This window comes from Hypanus sabinus, chromosome 11 (genome assembly GCF_030144855.1).
Source record: "Hypanus sabinus isolate sHypSab1 chromosome 11, sHypSab1.hap1, whole genome shotgun sequence".
Classification (NCBI taxonomy): Eukaryota; Metazoa; Chordata; class Chondrichthyes; order Myliobatiformes; family Dasyatidae; genus Hypanus; species Hypanus sabinus.
The window spans coordinates 31,704,057-31,725,385 of NC_082716.1; the positions used below are offsets into that span (position 1 = coordinate 31,704,057).

Sequence of the window (21,329 nt, forward strand, 5' to 3'; positions counted from 1 at the left end):
GTAAAGGAGAATGACATAATTGTTTAAGTGTTGTCATCAAGGAATACTAGAGAATTAAACTTCCACTCTTTCCTAATCCTTGCCTTTATAGAGGTGGCATTAATAAAAACCAACTTTTCAATAGAATCTAGGAGATGATCAACAGTGTGATCCCTTCTGAGGGAGTTTTTACAACACTCAGGTGAATTTGAGTGTTTCAGATTGACGTGAATTTCGTATATATGCTGTCCACTCATTTTTTTAAATGGCAAAATGAAAGGTAAATTGAGGTGTAAATGTATTCATGTCTTTGTACAAGTACATTAATGTATGGATAGGAACAATTCTCTGCTGATTCTCTAGTCTGTGTGGAATTTGCCTCCACGTGTGATCATCCGACTGAAGTTGTCGTGTAACCTGCTTTCCATTCAGAAACTTTATACACAAGTGCAGGGAAGTTGGTGTACAATTGACTCCCACACTGAGAACTGAGGTGGGATAGATTCAGTATGGTTGGTGGCGTAGAGGTCAGCACCATCTGTGATATCGGGGTTCATCTCCTGCTGCTGTTTGGAAAGAGTTTGTATGTTTTCCTTGTGACCGCATGGGTTTCCTCTGGGTGCTCCGGTTTCCTCCCACATTTCAAAGATATAAAAATTAGGGACAGTAAGTTATGGGCATGCTACGTTAGTACCATAAGTGTCATACTTGCAGGCATCCCAAGCACAAGCCTTGCTGATTTGATTTCATTGTTTCAATGTACATGTAACAAATAAAAGTAAAACAAATAAAATTTGCACTTGAAACATTCTTTTTTTTGTCAGTAAAATGTTCTAAGATATTTAAAGAAGGCCCAGGAAGCAATCAATAACAGTGTGTAAAAGGATATATTCTAACAGATTACCAACAGCTTGGTCAAGCTGGAGATTTTAGAGAACATTTTAAACTTCTAGAGAAGTGCATTGGTTTAGAGAGGGAGAAGGGGTTGAGATAGGTGAAGACACAGCCTAGTCTTGCAACTCTGGAAAAATATCATAGAAGGGCGTCCTTCAGACCCTTGCAACTTTGCTACATCATTCAAAATAGTATTTATACTGAGCATATAGCACAGAAACCGATCCCTCAGCAACCATTTCCCTGACTTGTATTCTAAGCCATGCTAGTTCTTCAGACAAGGTTTTAAAAATGTCTTAAGCTGGCCTCTTTTCATCTGATTCCCTCTAATCTCCAGAAATCCACTGACACTGATTTAAACAAATGAGCCACCGCAGCCCACTGGGGCAGAGAAGAATTTCCACACTCAGAATAAGAATGAGATCCTTAGTCGGGGATAACATTGTTCCTGCATCCAGGCCCATCAAGCCCTACAAAATCTCCTCTCCATTCCTCTCAAATCTAGAGAACACATAAGTGTGCCCAAATACTGGAGTAAAATACCCCTCCAATCCTTACAAATTATCTGTTGAATCTTTGCTGCACTCCCACAAAGGCATATTTCTAATTAAGGGATGTGCTCTCAAGGCAGTGCATAATAGCGGTAAGATTTCTTTATTTTATTTAAATCCTCTTGTAATAAAAGCTAACATACCATTTGCCTTGTTGGCTCTGAGAATGTTGGTTTCAGTTCTGTTCAGGTATAATAATGGTTGCTGCTTTAGGAGAGCATATTTTTTTCCTTCTCTGCCTGGATGCTTTCAGGTGCTTGCTCCACCCATGACATTGGTCCACACTTATGGATGTTCTCTTCAGTGATCTTTCTTGCCCTAAAATTGGGAATGCAAAGTACCTGTTATGAATTGATTAATTCCAGAGATTTACCCCAATTTTATGGAATTTCTCCAGGTACTTTAACATTTAGGAAAATGTATTTTTCTGTTATACTTTGGTGCATTTCTCCTTCAGCTAATACATACTTTCTAACAAGTGGAACTGTTCACAGTACTTCAGATGTCGTCAAATCACAATTTTGATATCATGTTCTACAGTGTGCTGGAGCTGTTTTGTTTTCTCTTGTCCTTTTTTTTCTTACTCCCTAGCATTTAAATAGAAATAAGCTCAAGCTGATTTGCTCTGGAAAAATTTATTTTAAACAGTTTTTTCCCTACTCATGCATATCTCTGTTACAGGGGAGGTGCTCACATTTGAGGCTGTTGACAGTGATCCTATGTTGGTAGAAATGTTAAATGCACAGTGCCCTGCAGGTCAAAAGTTGCAGCTGAAGAAAGGGGCTCAGGTTAGTAGCATTTCTGAACTGGATCTGGTTAGTTCTTGTAGTCTTACATTTTATCATTTTTGTTTCCCCTCTTTTATTGTTTCATGTTGGTGCCAGATCCATTGGCTTACTATCTCACATACGAGGTACAGTGGAAAAACTTGTCTTGCAAACTAACCATGTATTCCTCACAATGGTGCAATGGAGTAGTACAAGATACAATAAAAGCAGAATACTGACTGAAGTGTAACAGCTACAGAGAAAATGCAGTGCAGGTAGACAATAAGATGCAAGGTCACAATAAGGTAGAATGAGATCAAGAGTCCATCTTATTACTGAATGGCTCCCACGGTAATATAACAGTACAATAAAAGCTGTCCTTGTGCTTTGTATCAGGTGCATATTTTCCAGCATTTGTAAATTCTACCCGATGGGAGACTTAAAAGTTGCTCAGATAATGTATGTGAAACTGGAGGCAGGTACCAGAATTTGAATGAATGCTCATTTCTGTACTGCTGTGGCAACCTTCTTTGGTGAGTTATTGTGCTGTTGGTAAACTGTTGAGCTTTGGTAAACTGAGCATGTAAAGTATGGTTTTCCAGCATTTGTCGAGTACCCAAAGGAAAATGGGTAACCTTGGTGGTGATGGTTGGCCTTGGGGGCATCAGTTCCAAGCAGGAGAGATTAACATTTCATATGATCTGGTGGTACCATCAAATCTTGGTGGTATCACTATCAACTGCTGGGAAATGTATAGGGTGTCATGGTCCTGCTGTAGAGTTCACTCAAAGATTTAACAATTCATTTCCCCTAGAGACTCATTGAGGTCCTCCAGCAGATTGTTACTGCTACGTTATGGAATTGTGATTAGATTGGAAATGGGAATTAAGATTGGATGGGAAATGCTCTAGTTCCATGTGTGGTTTGCAGGTGGCCGCCATAACATCCAATGTCATAAGTTAACTGAGAAGCGCATGTGAAGCTCTGGTATGAGATACCCATCTTGGGTCATTGGTCACTTTGTTAAGTATTCAACCCTCATAATGGCTCACCCTCAGAGCATTTCCCATCCATCTTAATTCCCATTTCCAATCTAATCACAATTCCACAACGTAGCACTAACAATCTGGAGGAGGTCAATGAGTCTATAGGGGAATGAATTGTCAAATCTTTGAGTTAACTCTACAGCAGGACCGAGAACACCACACTTTGTATTCCGGGATGCCTCTGCCATTGGTGCGTTGAATGCAAGGGGAACGAGTGAAGGAAAATAAGACCATAAGATGAAAGAGCAGAATTGAGCCATTCACCCAATTGAGTCTGCTCTGCTATTTCATCATGGCTGATTCATTTTCCTCTCAACCAAGAACATATAAATCTCTGCTTAAATATAGTCAATGACCTGGTCTTCAGTCTCTTGTGGCAATTAATTTCACAGACTCTGCATCTTCTGCCTGAAGAAATTCCTCCTCATCTCCTTTCTAAATAGATGTCCCTCTATTCTGAGTTTGTGCTCTCTGGTCCCAGACTTCTCCACTATAGGAAAGATCCTCTGCACAAACACTTTCAACATTCGATATGTTTCAATGAGATTTCCTCCTCCCCCATTCTTCTAAATTGCAGCAAGTATAGACCCAAAACCATCAAACGCACCTCGTTTGATAACCCTTTCATTTCTGGAATCATTTTCATGAACCTCCTCTAAACCATATTCAAAGTCAGCACATCCTTTCTTAGATAGGTAGCCCACAACTGCTCACAATACTCCAAGTGAAGCTTCATCAGTGCCTTCTATAAAGTCTCAACATTACATCCTTGCTTGTATATTCTAGTCCTCCTGAAATGAATGCTAACATCGCATCTCCCTTTCTCACCACAGACTCCACCTGCAAATTAACCTTTGGGAAATCCTGCATGAGGACTCTCAAGTCACTTTGCAATTCAGATTTTTCTTCTTTTAAAAATAGGCTATGTTTTTATTCCTTCTACCAAAGTGTATGACTGTATTCCATCTGCCATTTCTTTGCTCATTCTCTTAAGTCCTTCTGCAGCCTCCCTGCCTCCTCAGCACTACCTGCCCCTCCACCTATCTTCATATCATCTGCAAACCTGGCCACAAAGCCATCGAATCCATTATCCAAATCATTCATGTACAATATATATTTTAAAAAAAGCAGTCCCAACACCAATCCCTGTGGAACACCACTAGTCACTGGTAGCCAATCAGAAAAGGCTTCCTTTATTTCTCTTTGCCTCCTACTTATCAGGCAAAGCTTTATCCATGCTAGATTCTGTTATTCTGAAAATCCATAGTGCACAAAATCCTCTGGTTCTCTTTTGTCTATTCCAACAGATATGTCAGGTATGATTTCTCTAAGGAAGCCATGCTGACTTTAGCGTATTTCATCATGTGCCTCCAAGTATCCCCAAACCACATCCTTAACAATGGACTCTAACATCTTCCCAACCCCTGAAGTAAGTGACCTATAATTTCCGTTCTTTGGCTTCACTCTTCTAGAGAAGAGTGACAGTTACAACTTTTCAGTCCTCTGAAACCATGCCAAAATGTAGTGATTCTTGAAAGATCATTACCCTCTCTCTGCAGCTACCTCATTCAGAACCCTGGAATATAGTCATTCTGGTCCAGCTGACTTGCTTACACATATGACCTTTTAGCTTCCCAAGCCCCTTATTAATACCAACTATACTCAAATCTTCCCCCGACACACTCAAATTTCTGGTGTACTGCTGGTGTCTTTCACAGTGAAGACTGATACAACTTATTTGTATTCATCTGCCACTTCTTTGTCTCCTGTTGCTATTTCTCCAGTGGTCCAAAAACTATTCTTGCCTTTTTTTTCCACTCATATCTGGGGAGAAAAAACATTTGGTATCCTTTTATTTTATTGTCTAGCTTACCTTCATAATTTAATCTTTTCTCTCATTCTTACTGCTTTTTTATTTGCCTTCTGTTGCTTTTAAAAGCTTGCCACTAGTTTTTGCTATATTATACGTCCTTTTTTTTTAATGTTGTCTTTGAATTCCCTTTTTTTTCTGTTATATTGTCAGCCACAATTGCATCATCCTGCCTTCAGAATACTACCTGGGGATGTATCTATCCTGCGCCTTCTGAATTGCTCCCAGAAACTCCAGTCATTGCTGCTTTGCCATCATCCTTGCTAGTGTTCCCTTTCCATCAACTTTGGTCAACTCCTCTCTCATGCCTCTGTAATACTGATACATTTGATTTCAGCTTCTCCCTTGCAAATTGCAGAGTGAATTCTATCATATTTTGATCACTGTCTCCTCAGGGTTTCTCACTAATCAAAAAAGCAAAAGAAAATCTGTAGATGCTGGAAGATGCTGCAGATGTGTGTGTTACTCACTAATCAAATCTGGTTCATTACATAACTCCCAATCCAGAATAGCTGATCCATCAGGGTCTTTTTACCCTTGCAGTTTCTGAACTCTCTACACAAGGATTCTAAATCTTCCAATCCTATGTCACCACTTTCCATGGATTTGATTTCATTTTTTTAACAACAGAGTCACGCCACCCATTTGCCTTCCTATCTGTCCTTTCCGTACAATGTGTATCCTTAGATGTTAAACTCTGAACTAAAATTTTCTTTCAGCCGCATATGTGATGCCTGCAATGTCATACTGCCGATCTCTAACTGTTACTAGATCATCTACCTTATTCTGTATACTGCTTGCATTCAAATGTAACATCTTCAGTCCTTTATTCATCACCCTCTTTGATTTTTGTACCCCGTTACACTGCAACTCATCCGAATTTTGCCCTATTCATCTGTCTGCCCTTCCTGACAGTCTCACTACTCTCTGCCTCTGCTTGTATAGCAACTGGCCCATCTTCAGCCCTATCACCCACTTTCCCATCCCCCAGTCAAATTAATTTAAACCTTCCCCAACAGTTCTTATAAAACCTGCTGAGAGGGTATTTGTCCCCCTTGAGTTCAGGTATAACTTGTCCCTTTTGTACGTTATTACCTTCCATGGAAGATATCCCAATGATTCAGAAGCCTGAAGCCCATCCCTCTGCATCAATTCTTCAGCCATGCATTCATCTGCCAAATCATCCTATTCTTGCCTTCACAGGCATGTGGCACAGGCAGCAATCCAGAGGTTACTACCCTAGAGGTCCTGCTTTTACTTTCTACCTAGCTCCTTAAATTCTCTCTTGGGCCTCCTCCCTTTGCCTACCTATGTTATTGAAGCCAATATGTATGAAAACTTCTGACTGCTCATTCTGCCCTTTTAGAATGTTGTGGGTCCAATCTGAGACGTCCCTGATCCTAGCACCTGGAAGGCAACATACCATCCAGGTGTCTCTGTCGTGTCCACTGAATCTTGTGCCTACTCCTCGAACTATGGAATCCTCTATCATTACTGCACTCCCCTTCTGAACCACTGTGCCAGACTCTGTGTCAGAGACCCATTGCCGTGACTCCCTCCCGGCAGGTTCCCCCCCCACCAACAGTATCCAAAATGGTATACCTGTTATTGAGGGGAGCAGCCACAGGTGTACTCTGCACTGGCTGCCCAATTCTCTCCCCTCTCCTGATGTTCACCAGGTGCCTGCATCCTGCACCCTGCCATCTGAGAAAAGGCACTGAAGCATTTGGGTTCTCATGACCAGACTATGTAACAGTTTCTTCCCCCCAAGCCATCAGACTCTTCAATACCCAGAGTCTGGACTGACACCTTGCCCTATTATCCTGTTTATTATTTATTGTAACGCCTGCACTGTTTAGTGCACTTTATGCAGTCCTGGGTAGGTCTGTAGTGTAGTTTTTTTGTCTGTGTTTTTATGTAGTTCAGTGCAGTGTTTGTACTGTTTCATGTAGCACCATGGTCCTGAAAAACATTCTCAATTTTACTGTGTATTGTACCAGCAGTTAGGGTTGAAATGACAATAAAAAGTGACTTGAACTTGGGGGTGACTAATTCCCTGTAGTCCCTGTCTATCACCTCCTCAGTTTCCCGATTGAACCAAAGGTCATCAGGCTGCGGCTCCAGTTCCTCGCACATTCTCTGAGGAGCTGCACCTTAGTGCACCTGTTGCTGATGTGGGAATTCCTCCCTGACAGGTAACCATATCTGACACAAAGTACACAACACAGCCTCTGGAGTCATCCTCACTGTTCTAACTATGCACAAACAGGAAGAATTAAGAAGCTTATCAGATACTTGCCTTCCCCAGGCTAGTTCTCACCAAAGCCTGATGAGCAAATGGTATCTTTTACACAGCACAGAATGAACCCCTGGTTTGTCTTTGCTGAAAATATGCTTTACTGCACATTTAAGTAGTGAACACAATGCTGCATAGAATTGCAATGTTCCTGATGAAGGGCTTCGGCCCGAAACGTCGTCACTACCTCCTCCCATAGACGCTGTCTGGCCTGCTGAGTTCTGCCAGAATCTTGTGTTTTTATTTATTTCCAGCATCTGCAGATTCACTCATGTTGCCTGCTGCATAGAATTACTCAGTTGCAGATTTGTTTAATTGCAAATGGCCAGTGATATCCAGAAAATTTTGGATGTCCGTGTCCAAACAGTGGCTTGAATAACTTCATTCATCACTGCTTTGAACCTATGCTGCGACATACAGAATCACTTTCAAGGACTTTTTGCAACGCTTTTTACAACTTGTGTATTCAGTACTATTTTTATTTGTATGAGTTGTCTTTTTATTGCACAGAGGTATTTGTCTGTGCATGTATTTTTTTTTGTAAAATTCTATTGTATTTCTCTTTCCTGCACATGCCTGTAAGAAAATGAATCTCAAAGTACTACATGGTAACATGTACGTACTTTGATAATAATTCGACTTTGAGCTGTAAAAATTGCTAAGTGCAGGAGTCCACTTAACCAGGCTCTTCTGCTTGCAGGTGATGCTGACCAAAAACCTGGACGTACAGCGAGGGATGGTAAATGGTGCCCGAGGTGTTGTTGTAGGCTTTGAACCTGGAAACAAATGTAAGTGTTCAAACACATGCAATGACATGCCAATGTAAGATAGCTGGAAGTGGTTAATTATTTCAAGAAAAGGAGATTGTGAATACATACTTGCATAAGCCTAGCAAAGCAGCGCAATAAGAAATCTCATGGCACTTATCCTTGCAAGTGGAACAACTGCTACACCTGCCCCTACACATCCTCCCTCACTACCACTCAGGGCCCTAAACAGTCCTTCCAGGTGAGGCGATACTTCACCTGTGAGTCTGTTGGGGTCATTTACAGCGTTTGGTGCTCCTGATGTGGCCTCCTGTATATCAGTGAGACCCCCGACGTAGACTGGGAGACCACTTTGCTGAGCTCTGTCCACCAGAACAAGTGGGATTGCCCGGCCACCCATTTTAATTCCACTTCCCATTCCCATTCCAAAATGTCCATCCATGGCCTCCTGCACTGTCATGATGAGGCCATATTTAGATTGGAGGAACACCTTATATTCTGCTTGGGTAGCATCCAAACTGATAGCATGAACATTGATTTCTCAAACTTCTGGTAATGTCCCCCCCCCCCCCACCTGCCAACTCACCATTTGCCATCCCCTTTTCTCTCCCTCACCATATCTTCTTGCCTACCCATTGCGTCCCTCTGGTGCTCCTCCCACCTTTTTCTTCCATGGCCTTCTGTCTCTTTCACCAATCAACTTCCCAGCTCTTTACTTCACACCCCTCCCCCCCAGGTTTCACCTATGGCTTGGTGTTTCTCTCTCCCCTCCCCCATACCTTTTAAAATCTGTTCCTCAGCTTTCTTTCTCCAGTCGTCCTAAAGAGTTTCAGCCCGAAACGTCAACTGTACTTTTTTCCATAGACGTTGCCTGGCCTGCCGAGTTCCTCCAGCATTTTGTGCATGTTGCTTAGATGATCAGGGGCTGAAAGTAATAAAATGTGAAAGTAGGAAAAATTTGAGGAAGAACTTATTTTATACATAAGAGATTTGCATTTATTGATTGAACAAGTTATTTTTTGGTCATAATCTATTAAATAAGTCAACCCTGTTTGGAAGAAAAATTTGGCTTGATCTAAGTTTTTGATTATGTTTTGAGGACTTAAGTCAGGGGTTCCCAACCTTTCTTTATGCCATGCAAAGGGTCTGTGGATCGTAAGTTGAGAACCCTGTTCTGTGGAAAGTCTACTTTTATTCACCCTTTGCTCTTTTTACAAATAACTGTTATTTCATCTTAATTCAAGAGTACATTATTCCTGATCTCAAAAAAAAAAACTTACTTCCTACATCTCCCTTAAACTTTTTACCTCTCGCATCAGGTGCATGTCCTCTGGAGAGGTATCGACTTGTATCTCAAGAAGTATTTGATATTTCTACCCTAGGGAGAAAGGTTCATCCTATCTTCTGTTCCCACAATGTTATAAACTTTCATCTGATCTCTGCATGGCCTCTGACACTCTAGAGAAAACAACCCAAGTTCATCCAACTTTCCATATCACTCAGCCCCTCCAATCCAGGCAGCCTCCCCTTCTGTGCCCTTTCCAAAGCCTCCACGTCCTCTAATGGCCAGAACAGGACACTGAGTGCTGCCTAACCAAAGTTGGATATTGCTGCAAGGTGACTTGGACCCCAAGATCCTGCTATCCACCATTGTTGTTAATGGTCCTGTATTCTGTTTGACTAACAGGAAATCCACTTAAGCTTTACAATACACTAGACAAACTATTTTTGTCTGTGGTCCCAGTTCTGACCATTCCAATATCAGAGTGAAGTTCTGAAGGCCGGAGAAAGATTCCCTAACTCAAGAGATTGAGGGAAGACTGAAGAAATATGATAGTTACAACTTCAAAATTCACCAGAATGTAGTCTTCAGCAAAACTACTTGGGGAGAATAGAACCAGAAATGTAATCTCATCTAGATGAGTGGTAAAGAGATGTTAGCAGCAGATTTTGTGTTCACAGGCTACAGGTAGCATGGGGGATTGATTAATTTTATTGTGGTTGCTTGTATAACCCATATCTTGTGTTCTCCACCTCCTAGCAGGCACACCTCTGTACACTTTAGGTCTTGATACTATTGGATGTGCAATGTATAGTCACCACATCTTGATAACTGAACTATAAAACTTATTCAGCAATTTGTTTCATTCTTCACAGCATTGCCCCAAGTCCGTTTTATGTCTGGTGTAACAGTGACAATAAAGCCAGAACGATGGTTGGTTAAAGCCCTCGGTGGGACCTACTTGACCAGGCAGCAGCTCCCTCTGAAGTTAGCCTGGGCCATCTCCATTCACAAGAGCCAGGTAGGCAGTCTCATTTGACTGAGGTCATTGGGCCGATTGTATTTTTTTTCCAAATTTTACTCAGTTGCCTTTAATTTGATATTGCAAATTTGAGTCTTGATATCAGTTATGCTTGGTAGATTTTCAGCCATTATGTGTGTACAGATCAGGTTCAGTTTCATTGTTATTTATCACATGTACATAAAAACGTACAGTGAAATACATTGTTTGCATTAACAACCAACATACTAGAGATGTGGTGACGTCAGCTATGACAGTTGCCTCACTTTCCAGAGTCAAATTATCACGCCCACAATTCTCAGCAGAACACAACAAGCAACAAAACAGTGGCAAAGCAAGCTGCATTCTTTATTCCTGCGCGTTCACACACACACACAGTCCTTCAACACCAGGACAGGCCTCCAGCAGACCTGTGAATTTGCAGACATTGCACCATTTACTTACGCAGTGGACTCAGGACTCCAGCTATCAGGCCTCAACTTTCAGACTTCCAATCGACCTTCGGGCTTCAGTCATTGGTACTTACCCCAGGACTTGCCGATGGCGATGAATGAAACCCTGAGCACTGGATCTCAAATGCCAGACACGCCAATGATGCAATCCCAAATACTCGGCCTCGAATTTCAGTCTCACCAGTTTGTAAACTGGGGGGGGGGGATTCACCATCACTCATGCCTTCTCTACACAAGGGAATCTGATTCTGGAGGCTGCCAGTGACTTGCTGAGTGAGGGGGAAGGGGGTCTGCTAACCCGGTACCAACTGCCTATGTCCCACTAGCCTTCGAACATGAGCAAAAGGCTGACCTCTAACTCCAACACATCCTTGTCCCTAAACCCTAACCTGATCCCTAACTCCTCTGTCTCCAAAACCACGCCTGTGAGTTTTTTTTTTAAAAAAGCAATTAACTTTGAGCGAGTTTATTATTTTTCTTAGTGGAAATAAATGCAAAGTTTCTTTAAAGTACAATGCCTATTTTAAATGTATTATTAATTAATTATGTAGTTTATTACATAATTAATTTATGTAATTTATTAATTTATGTAATGTTTTTATATTTTGTTACAAATCAATTTCAACTGATGGAAGAGAATGGGTCATGTCCACAGTTTAGGATCCTAAATTGGAGCAGGTCTAATTTTGAGGGAATTAGATATGACCTAGCAGAAGGGTGAGCTTGTTTGGAAGCCAAGGAAAGAAGAGCAAGTGGGGGGGCATTTAACAATCAGAAAGCAAGTGTCTAGGAGCAGCCTGTTACTATTGGTGTGAAAGGTCAATCTGGCAAGTTTAGGGCAAGATGAGAGGTACTGAGGCTCTGCTCAAGAAAAGGAGGGAAGCGTACATTGAGTCTTGGAGATTGGTATTGAGTGAATCTCTATAACTATTAGTCATCTCTAATGACTATAAAAAAAATTAAGAATTCTCTTTAGGGAAGTCAGGAGGCAAAGAGACAGATGAGATGGACCTGATGGGTAAGGTTAAAGGAAATCCCAGAAGGTCCTAAACTATTTTGAGAGTAAAAAGGTGGCTATGGAGAGAGAAATTCCCCTCTGAGATCGGCAGCACTGCCTATGTTTTGAGCTGAAGGAGGTGGGTAAGTTTTTAACAAATATTTCTCCTCTGTTTACTGAAGAGAAAATAATGGTTGCTCAAGATTATTTGAGTAATTTCTGAAAGGATGTAAGTGCAGATGTTTCAAAGGACATTTGTATTACCAGGGAAGAGATGTTTGCAGACACCCCGTACATTCAGGTGAATAAATCCTCAGGGCCTGCCTGTGTACATTCTCAGACTGTGAGAGGTGAACAGGAAATTATGGAGGCCCTCATGGAGATGCTTGCTTCATTGCACATGACTGGTGAAGTAACTTCCCCAGTTTAAGGGAGCCCAAAACATGGCACAGATTTAGGATACGAGGGGATCTCAAGGGGCAACTTTTCTTTCCTCCATGCAGAGAGTACATGGAACAAACTGCCATATGAAATGGCTGAGGCTGGTACAGCAGTATCATTTAAGAAGCATTTGGTTAGGTACTTGGAGGGGCAGGGCTTAGAGGGACATGGGCTGAATGCAGAATATTGGGATTAACTGGTCAGCATGTACTTGTTGGGCCGAAAGGCCTGTATGTCTGCTAGATTGCTCCATGACTCTAACTGGGTCTGATCATTGTGCAAGTTTCTCCACTACTGGAAAGGAACATAGTAAACTGAGGGACATTGTACTGAGAAGTATTTTCAACTTAATGGTTATGTGTAAGCTTGAAATTTTGAGGTGTTTTGTTTAACGTGCTTCACATCAGCTTCTGCTTACCCGAAGTTGGAGTTGGAAAAAGTTAGTGAAAAATGTGTGCAAGCATTTGGTACATTCTGATAATGACCTTGAAGCTTGGCTGTAGAGCTTCCTTAAAACGGAAGTTTACCAAAAAAAATGGTATTGCTATCAAAGCCAGCAGTCATTGCTTATTTCTAGTTGTCCTTAAGAAGGTAGCAGTGAGTCAGAGAATTACATCGCTGCAATCATTTCTACAAAATGTATTCCCACTCCCAAAATACTGCTGATTAGGAAATTCTGGGATTTGAAAACAGCAATGGCAAATGAGAAGCAGTGTGTTTTCAAATCAGCTTGGATAGGAGAATCTATGGGTGCTGATGTGCTTATGCACTTACTACAGTTTTGTAAGATACTGTTTGAGTAGCCTAGGCGAATAACTGCATAAACAAGAGATTCCGGAAATCCAGAACAACATACACAAAATACTGGAACTCAGCAGCTCAGGCAGCAGCTATGGAAAGGAATACTGTCAATATTTTGGGCTAAGACTCTTCATTAGGGCTGGAAAAGAAGGGGAAAAATATATCAACATAGAAATCCACAGCATATTACAGGCCCTTCGGCCCACAATGTTGTGCTGACCATGGAACCTACTCTAAAAACTGCCTAGAATTTCCCTGTCGCATAGCCCTATTTTTCTAAGCTCATGTACCTATCTAAGAATCTCTAAAAGAGCTCTATTGTGTCCACCTCCACCACCATCACCAGCAGCGCCTTTCACAAACCACCACTCGGTGTGTGGAAAAACTTGTCTCTGATGTCCTCCTTGTACCTACTTCTAAGCAGCTTAGCCATTTCAGCCCTAAGCAAAAGCCTCTGGCTATCCAAATGATCAATGCCTCTCATCATCTTGTACACCTCTATCAGGTCATCTCTCATCCCCCATCACTCCGAGGAGGAAAGGCCAAGTCCACTCATCCTATTCTCATAAGGTATGCTTTCCAATCCAGGTAATACTCTTGAAATCTCCTCTGCACCCTCTATAGTATCCACATCCTTTCTGTAGTGAGGTGACCAGAACTGAATACAAAGTTGGGTTGCAGTATATTTTGTAATGATACAGGCTACTTGGGATAATAGAGGGTGTAAATTCATGGGATGCTAATTAAGCAGACTGAATTACTCCAGATGGTGAATTGGAAACTAGAAAACCTGCAGCACAATACAGGCCCTTCGGCCCACAAAGCTGTGCTGAATATGTCCTTACCTTAGAACTACCTAGGCTTGCCCATAGCCCTCTATTTTTCTAAGCTCTGTAAATTACTTTGGATTGAAGGAACATCTTGTTTTTCAACGTTCAAAAGTTCTAAGTAAAGTACATGTATGTCATCAATACAACCCTGAGATTCATTTTCTTTGTGTCCATTATCTATAGAATAGTAATTATAATAGGATCAATGAAATTCTATTTTTATCATGCATTTTCAAGTACCCTGAAATCTCATCCTTAACAATAAACTCCCAACATCTTCCCAACTACTGAAGACAGGCTAACTAACCTATAGCATCCTTTCTTCTGACTCTCCCTTAAAGTGTGGAGTAATTTTTGCTATTTTCCTGTCCTCCAGAACCATTCCAGAATAGAGTGATTCTTGAAAGGTCATAACTAATGTCTTCACAATTTCTTCAGCTACTTCTTTCAGAGTCCTGGCTGTAGATCATCTGGTCCAGGTGATTTAACTACCTTCAGACCTTTCAGCTAACCATGTACCTTCTCTGTTTTAATAGCAACAACACTCACTTCTGCTCCGATACTGCTAGTGTTTTCCATGATGAAGACTGACACAAATACACAAATGCAAATTAAGTTCCTTTGCTATTTCTTTATCTACCACTACTACCTCCTGACGTGTCATTTTCCAAAGGTACGATATCTACACTCATCTTTTACTCTTTATATATTTGACAAAGCATTTGGTGTCCTTTTTTTTATATATATATATTATTGACTAGCTTCCCTTCATAACTTATCTTTTCTCTCCTTATGGCTTATTCCATTTCCTTCTCCTGACAGTCACCCAGGTACCACCTCCTGAAACTTAAGAGGTGACTACCTCCCTGTAACTCCTATTTATCACCTCCTCATTCTCCAATATGAGGCTAAGGTTATTGAGCTGCATCTCCAGTTCCTTATCACAGTCTCACTTCACGCTGATGTAGTTAACAGGGAGACTGGAGTTCTCCCAGAGTTCCAACATCTCAGACAAGGAACATGCCATGAAATCTGGACCCATTCTCCGTGTACTAACAGGAGAAAAGCCCATTGAGCCAAAGCTGGGCCACTCTAACACTGTCTTGCTCACACAATGGCTACTCCAAACCTTTGGTGCAGCATTTGCCAGTAAAACATGTCCAGTGCGTGAAGGCTGTCAAAGAAAGCCACTGCATAGGGTCTGAGCTTTTACCGCAAAGGGATTCAGTTACTGGTACAAACTGTATTACGGGCCTTGGGGCAGAGTTATTTTCTTGTCATATTTCTGAAGGTGAATATTCATGCCAGAAATTGGTGAAATGGAGAGCTAAGAATGAAATAAATTTCTTTAGTTTGTTTCCTACAAATGCAAATAAAATTCATTGTACATGTATTTAAAAACAGTCTGGCAATATGTAACAAACACGAGGAAATCTGCAGATGCTGGGAATTCAAACAACAACACACACAAAATGCTGGTGGAACACAGCAGGCCAGGCAGCATCTATAGGGAGAAGCACTGTCGACGTTTCGGGCCGAGGCCCTTCGTCAGGACTAACCGAAAGGAAAGATAGTCAGAGATCTGAAAGTAGTGGGGGGAGGGGGAAACGCGAAATGATAGGAGACCGGAGGGAGTGGGATGAAGCTAAGAGCTGGAAAGGTGATTGGCGATATGTAACAATTGCTTTCAAACTGAAGTGCCTTTATGCAGTTCAATAAATGATTGAATGGGATTAGGCTGTCTGGCCTCATTCTCAATTTTAATATTTGTCCATTCATGAGAATTTGCACTTGGTTGCTTTAGGGTGTGTGTGTATTTAATTTTCTATTCTCTCATTCCTCCTCTCTCAGGGAATGACATTAGACTGTGTGGAAATTTCACTGGCACGAGTCTTTGAAAGTGGTCAGGCGTACGTGGCTCTCTCTCGTGCACGAAACCTGGAAGGGCTCCGAGTGTTGGATTTTGACAGAAGAGTAGTCCATGCCAATCATGATGTCTTGCACTTTTACTCCAGATTGAAAAAGCAACAGATGCTGATGCAGGTGAGTAGGATGGAATGGAGTTTATTTCAGCTCTTGTTTCCAGTTTACTGAATTAGATGTTCTGCTGCAGAAATCAGCAGCATACCTTCAGAAGGGGAGACGAGAACAGCTCTAATATTAACAATTAACAAGCTCTAATTTTTACATCTTTTATATTACTAGTTATTCCTGAAACTACTTTTCCATGGAACCCCAGCACAATCTTCAGGCACAGAACTCAGATCAGACTGATCTAAACTTATAAAATTAAAAAAAAAAGATATTTCTCAGGCAAGGGCATATGAGTTGAAGGCACAGCAATTTTTAACAATTTGAACAAAGATGTTGGTGCAAAGGAGTGGGAAATGGAGCTGTTCTATTTTAATTGATGCTTGCAGTTTTTTTGGCAATCAAGGCAATTAAAATTTCCTTGTCATGCGACATTTTATGACCGGTTATTTGAGTTTTGTCATTGTTTAGCAGTTGTTCAAACAGATTCATCTGATGAATTGGATTAGAATTTTTCTTAATAGTGTTGCTCTTGTGAACACTGTGCGCATTTGTGCATTACAAAAAGCTACTGATGTGATTTGTTTTTTTTTTCCACTTCTCTGGCTTCACTTAGAATCCAGGCTAAAGCAATAGGGTAAAGAAAATCTCAACCAGCCGATCCTGGTGAGAAGATTACAGTGCGGAATGTGCTTCAAAATGGTGTTCAAGGAACCCAGTTAACCAGTTCACTGGGAAAACTACCTAATATTAAAGGTTAAATCAGTACACAGCAGGCTGACTTAAGAAACAGAAGAATTTTTCTGGATTGGCTTTGGGGATTAAGGTGAATCCAGCAGACTGTGTACTCCTTTTTTTTTCCCATAGATGTTGCCTGGCCTGCTGAGTTCCTCCAGTATTTTGTGTTTGTGCTGCTTGGATTTCCAGCATCTGTAGGCTTTCTCTTGTTTGTGAGAGTCAGTTGATGTTGTTTACTTGGATTTTCAGAAGGCCTTTGACTAGGTGCTGTAAATGAGGCTGCTTAACAAGGTAAAAGCCCATGTATTACAGGAGAGACTAGCAAGGGCAGAAGATCGTCTGACCGGCAGGAGCAAAGAGTGGGAATAAAGTTTTCTTTTTTGTTTGGCTGCTGATAATGCATGGTATTCCGCAGGAGACGGTGTTGGGACCACTTTATGTTTATATATGAATGATTAGTATGATGAAATTGATGGCTTTGTGGCCAAGATTGCAGATGATACAAAGAGGGGCAATTGGTTTTGAGGAAGCAGAAGGAATTAGACAGATTAGGAGAACCATTGAATATTACAGCACAGAAACAGGCCTTTTGGCCCTTCTTGGCTGTGTCGAACCATTTTTCTGCCTAATCCCACTGACCTGCACCCGGGCTATATCCTTCCATACCCCTCTCATCCATATACCTGTCCAAGTTTTTCTTAAATGTCAAAAGTGAGCCCACATTCACCACTTCATCTGGCATCTCATTCCACACTCCCACCACTCTCTGCGTGAAGAAGCCCCCCCCCCCAAAGTTCCCTTTAAACTTTTCACCCTTCACCTTTAACCCGTGACCTCTGGTTTTTTTCTCCCCTAGCCTCAGTGGAAAAAGCCTGCTTGCATTCATTCTATCTATACCCATCATAATTTTATACACCTCTATCAAATCTCCCCTGATTCTCCTACGGTCCAGGGAATAAAGTCCTAACCTATTCAACCTTTCTCTGTAACTCAGTTTCTCAAGTCCCCGGATCATCCTTGTTAACATTCTCTGCACTCTTTCAACCTTATTAATATCCTTCCTGTAATTAGGTGACCAAAACTGCACACAATACTCCAAATTCAGTCTCACCAATGTCTTATACAACCTCACCATTACATTCCAACTCTTGTACTCAATACTTTGATTTATAAAGGCCAATGTACCAAAAGCTCTCTTTACAACCCTATCCACCTGTAATGCCACTTTTAGGGAATTATGTATCTGTACTCCCAGATCCCTCTGTTCTACTGCACTCCTCAGTGTCCTACCATTTACCTTGTATGTTCTACCTTGGTTTGACCTTCCGAAGTGCAATACCTCACACTTGTCCGCATTAAACTCCATCTGCCATTTTTCAGCCCATTTCTCCAACTGGTCCAAATCCCTCTGCATGCTTTGAAAACCTTCCTCACTGTCCACTACACCTCCAATCTTTGTATCATCAGCAAATTTGCTGATCCAATTTGCCCAAAAGATTTGCTGGTCCAAAAGAATGGGCAAAGAAGCAGTAAATGGAATATAGTGTAAGGCAACACACTAACTACTGTGTGTTGGCAAGTGTATGGTCATTTTGGTAGAAAGAATGAAGGTGCAGACTATTCCCTAAGTGGGGGGGGGGGGTCAAAAATCACAGGTGCAAAGGGACTTTAGTGTCCTTGTGCATCATTCCTTAAAGATTGACTTGCAGGTTGAATTGGCAGTAAGGAAGGCAAATGTAATGTTAGCATTCATTTCAAGACCACTAGAATATAAAAGCAAGGATGTAAAGCTGAGGCTTTATATGGCATTGAGCAGACCGCACCTGGAGTATCATGTGCAGTTTTGGGTTCCTTGTCCGAGAAAAGATTTGCTGGCTTTGGAGAGAATCCAGAGGAGGTTCAGAATAATGATTCTGAGAATTAAAGGGTTAATGTGTGAGGAATATATGATGGCGCTGGACCTGTACTTGCCAGAGTTTAGGAGAATGAGGGCTATCTCATCGAAACCTATCAAATATTGAAACGTCTAGAACTGAATGGATGTGGAGACGATCTTTCCTATGATGGGGAAGTCTAGGACCAGAAGGCACAGCCTCCAAATAGAGGGACTTCCCTTTAGAACAGAGATGAGGAGGAATTTCTCTAGTCAGAGGGTGCTGAATCTATGGAATTCATTGTCACAGACAGCAATGGAGGCCATGTCCTTGGGTATACTTAAAGTGGAGGTTGATAAAGGTTGAGAGGGATGATAAATCAGGCATGATGGGATGGTGGAGCAGACTTGATAGGTTGAATGGCCTAATTCTGCTTGTAAATCTTATGATCTGATCATATTATCATCTGCAATATATTACTGAATGCAAATAGCTAATGGATTTCTGTGTAACCTGTATTCAATGTATTTGAAGCACTAAAGACAGCTAGATGGTCTGGTGATGTATTGTCCTCCACTTCATCCAGCCATTCAGAAGCTCTCTTATCATTAGCACCAGGAATCAGAGTTCAAGAATGAACTGCAATATATTAGTTTTTGCACATCCCTTGCTGATTCTGCGACACATCAGTTTTTAATAAAGAATTGAAATGGACAAAATATTTATTACCAAACTTCAGCTGAGGCTTGAGCCTTTCCAGAGGATCTATAGTAACATGCCAGCATCTTTAGTCACTTGCTTCTTACTGCCACAAGTGTTCTTGCTTTGCCAATTGTGTCCCAATGATATTTAAACTAATTTCTTCTGCTTCTGTTCATTTCAGACTTCATTGGATGGCTATATCAAAATGGAAGATCAGGAAAACTAGGAAGATGGCAGACTTTCTTTAAAGTTTTCACCTACATCATTGTCTATTTTATTACTGAACCATTTTAATTTGTTCTATTTTAAATATTGTGGCACTATATTAATGTTTTTGTGAATTGATTATGATGTGACAAGACACTGGCTACCTTGGAAATAGAAATAGAAAAGTAAGTTCGCAATTTTCTTACAAAATCTACTCCATCAGGATCACAGAAATGAACCCTTTTTAAATAAAAAAAAATCTAAATGTATCCTGTCTGTTAATTTTTTCACATGAAAATGAACAGATAAAGAGGGGAATGGAGAGGAATATGTCAGCTATTTTCTTCTCCACTTGTACCTGTTGATGCTTTATTGGGTTATTGCTTTGTAGTTTTAGTGCAGATAATTGTAGCTCACCTTATGGTTATTCTGCATATTTGACTAATTGCTTGACCACATGTGTTATATACAAAAACAAAAAGATTCCTTCATGAACATTTTAGTCATTAAAAGGTTGTTCTGCTCCTTTTGGTATGAACAACTTGTCTCAAGTCAGTGGTTCCCATGCTGGGGTCCATGGGCTCCTTGGTTAATGATAAGGCTCCATAGCATAAAGATTTTAGTCTTAAGCTAACTGCTATGATGCTTCTAAGGACCAAGAGTTACCCTGATCTTTATGATGTAGGTTCTTGCTGTTTCTAGCCATGGATGACTGAGTCATTTAATTAAGCAAAGCAGAAATGAAGTGTATTAGACTCTAAACTCGACTTGCAATAATGGAAATAGATATTTGTTTAGAAATAAGTCATGGATTGAAAGTGCTAAACATCTGATAATGGTGGTTACATGCAGTTTACCTCTAAAGGAACCAGATTTCAGAAGTGAAGCTGTCATACCCTAGCATTTTGCCCACATATTATTGGGGCAGCATGGTAGTGCAATCACCTTACAGGGGCAGTGATCACCGATCAATGTTCAGTTCTTGCCACTATCTGTAAGGAGCTTGTGTGTTCTCCCCATGACTGAATGAGTTTCTGCTGGTTGCTCCAGTTTCTTCCCACGTTAAAAGACGATCCTCGGACTGTGTTGGTCATTTGCACGAAATGATACATTTTACTGCATGTGTTGATGTACATGTGACAAGTGAAGCTCATCTTCAGCAATGCAAACTGCCACCATTTGACATTCGGAGGAATTGCCATTATCAAATCCCCAACTATCTCATAAATTCAACCAGATATATAAACACTGTGGTTAAACAAGCAGGGAGAGGATGAATTTCTTTGAATAAATCCCTTTTAGACACTCGCAGTCAAAGTGTGTTTTATCCATCATCTTGGATGAAGTCAAGTCCAACAACACATGAAACAGGAAATCAAGCAAAAATAATATCTTTGACGGACAAAATCCTAGGTGTTCACTTTTTTTTTCCCCCAACCGTGGCTGCGGTGTCTATGTACCATCTGCAAGGTTTGTGCAACAATCCCAAGGCTTCAAAAGCATCTCTCAAATTTGTGACCTTTACTACCTGAAAGAAACAGAAATACTAGCATCTACACAGTTGATCATCTAACATCTAGCATCTACAAAGTTGCACAGCTTTGGAAAAACAGCACGTTGTGTAGTCTAAATAATGGGTAGGTCAGTAGCATAGTGGTTAATGTAATGCTGTTAGAGTGCTAACGACCGGGGTTCAATTGCTGCTGCTGTCTGTACGGAGTTTGTATGTTCTGTCCATGATTATGGGTTTTCCCCAGGTGCTCGGTTTCCTCCCACATTCCAA

The 21,329-nt window shown here is 41.0% G+C and overlaps 1 protein-coding gene across 1 annotated transcript in view; it reads left to right on the forward strand.

The window, feature by feature from the left end:
- pif1 (PIF1 5'-to-3' DNA helicase homolog (S. cerevisiae)) overlaps window positions 1-19,779 on the forward strand; it is a 38,883-nt gene extending 19,104 nt beyond the window's left edge. Inside the window, exons 9-13 of the mRNA XM_059983572.1 lie at window positions 2,106-2,212; window positions 8,104-8,191; window positions 10,328-10,473; window positions 15,846-16,037; window positions 19,521-19,779. Of these exons, the coding sequence (XP_059839555.1) occupies window positions 2,106-2,212; window positions 8,104-8,191; window positions 10,328-10,473; window positions 15,846-16,037; window positions 19,521-19,565 (578 nt within the window). The 3' untranslated portion in view covers window positions 19,566-19,779. The remainder of the gene's footprint in view (window positions 1-2,105; window positions 2,213-8,103; window positions 8,192-10,327; window positions 10,474-15,845; window positions 16,038-19,520) is intronic.
- The last annotated feature ends 1,550 nt before the right edge of the window (window positions 19,780-21,329 follow it).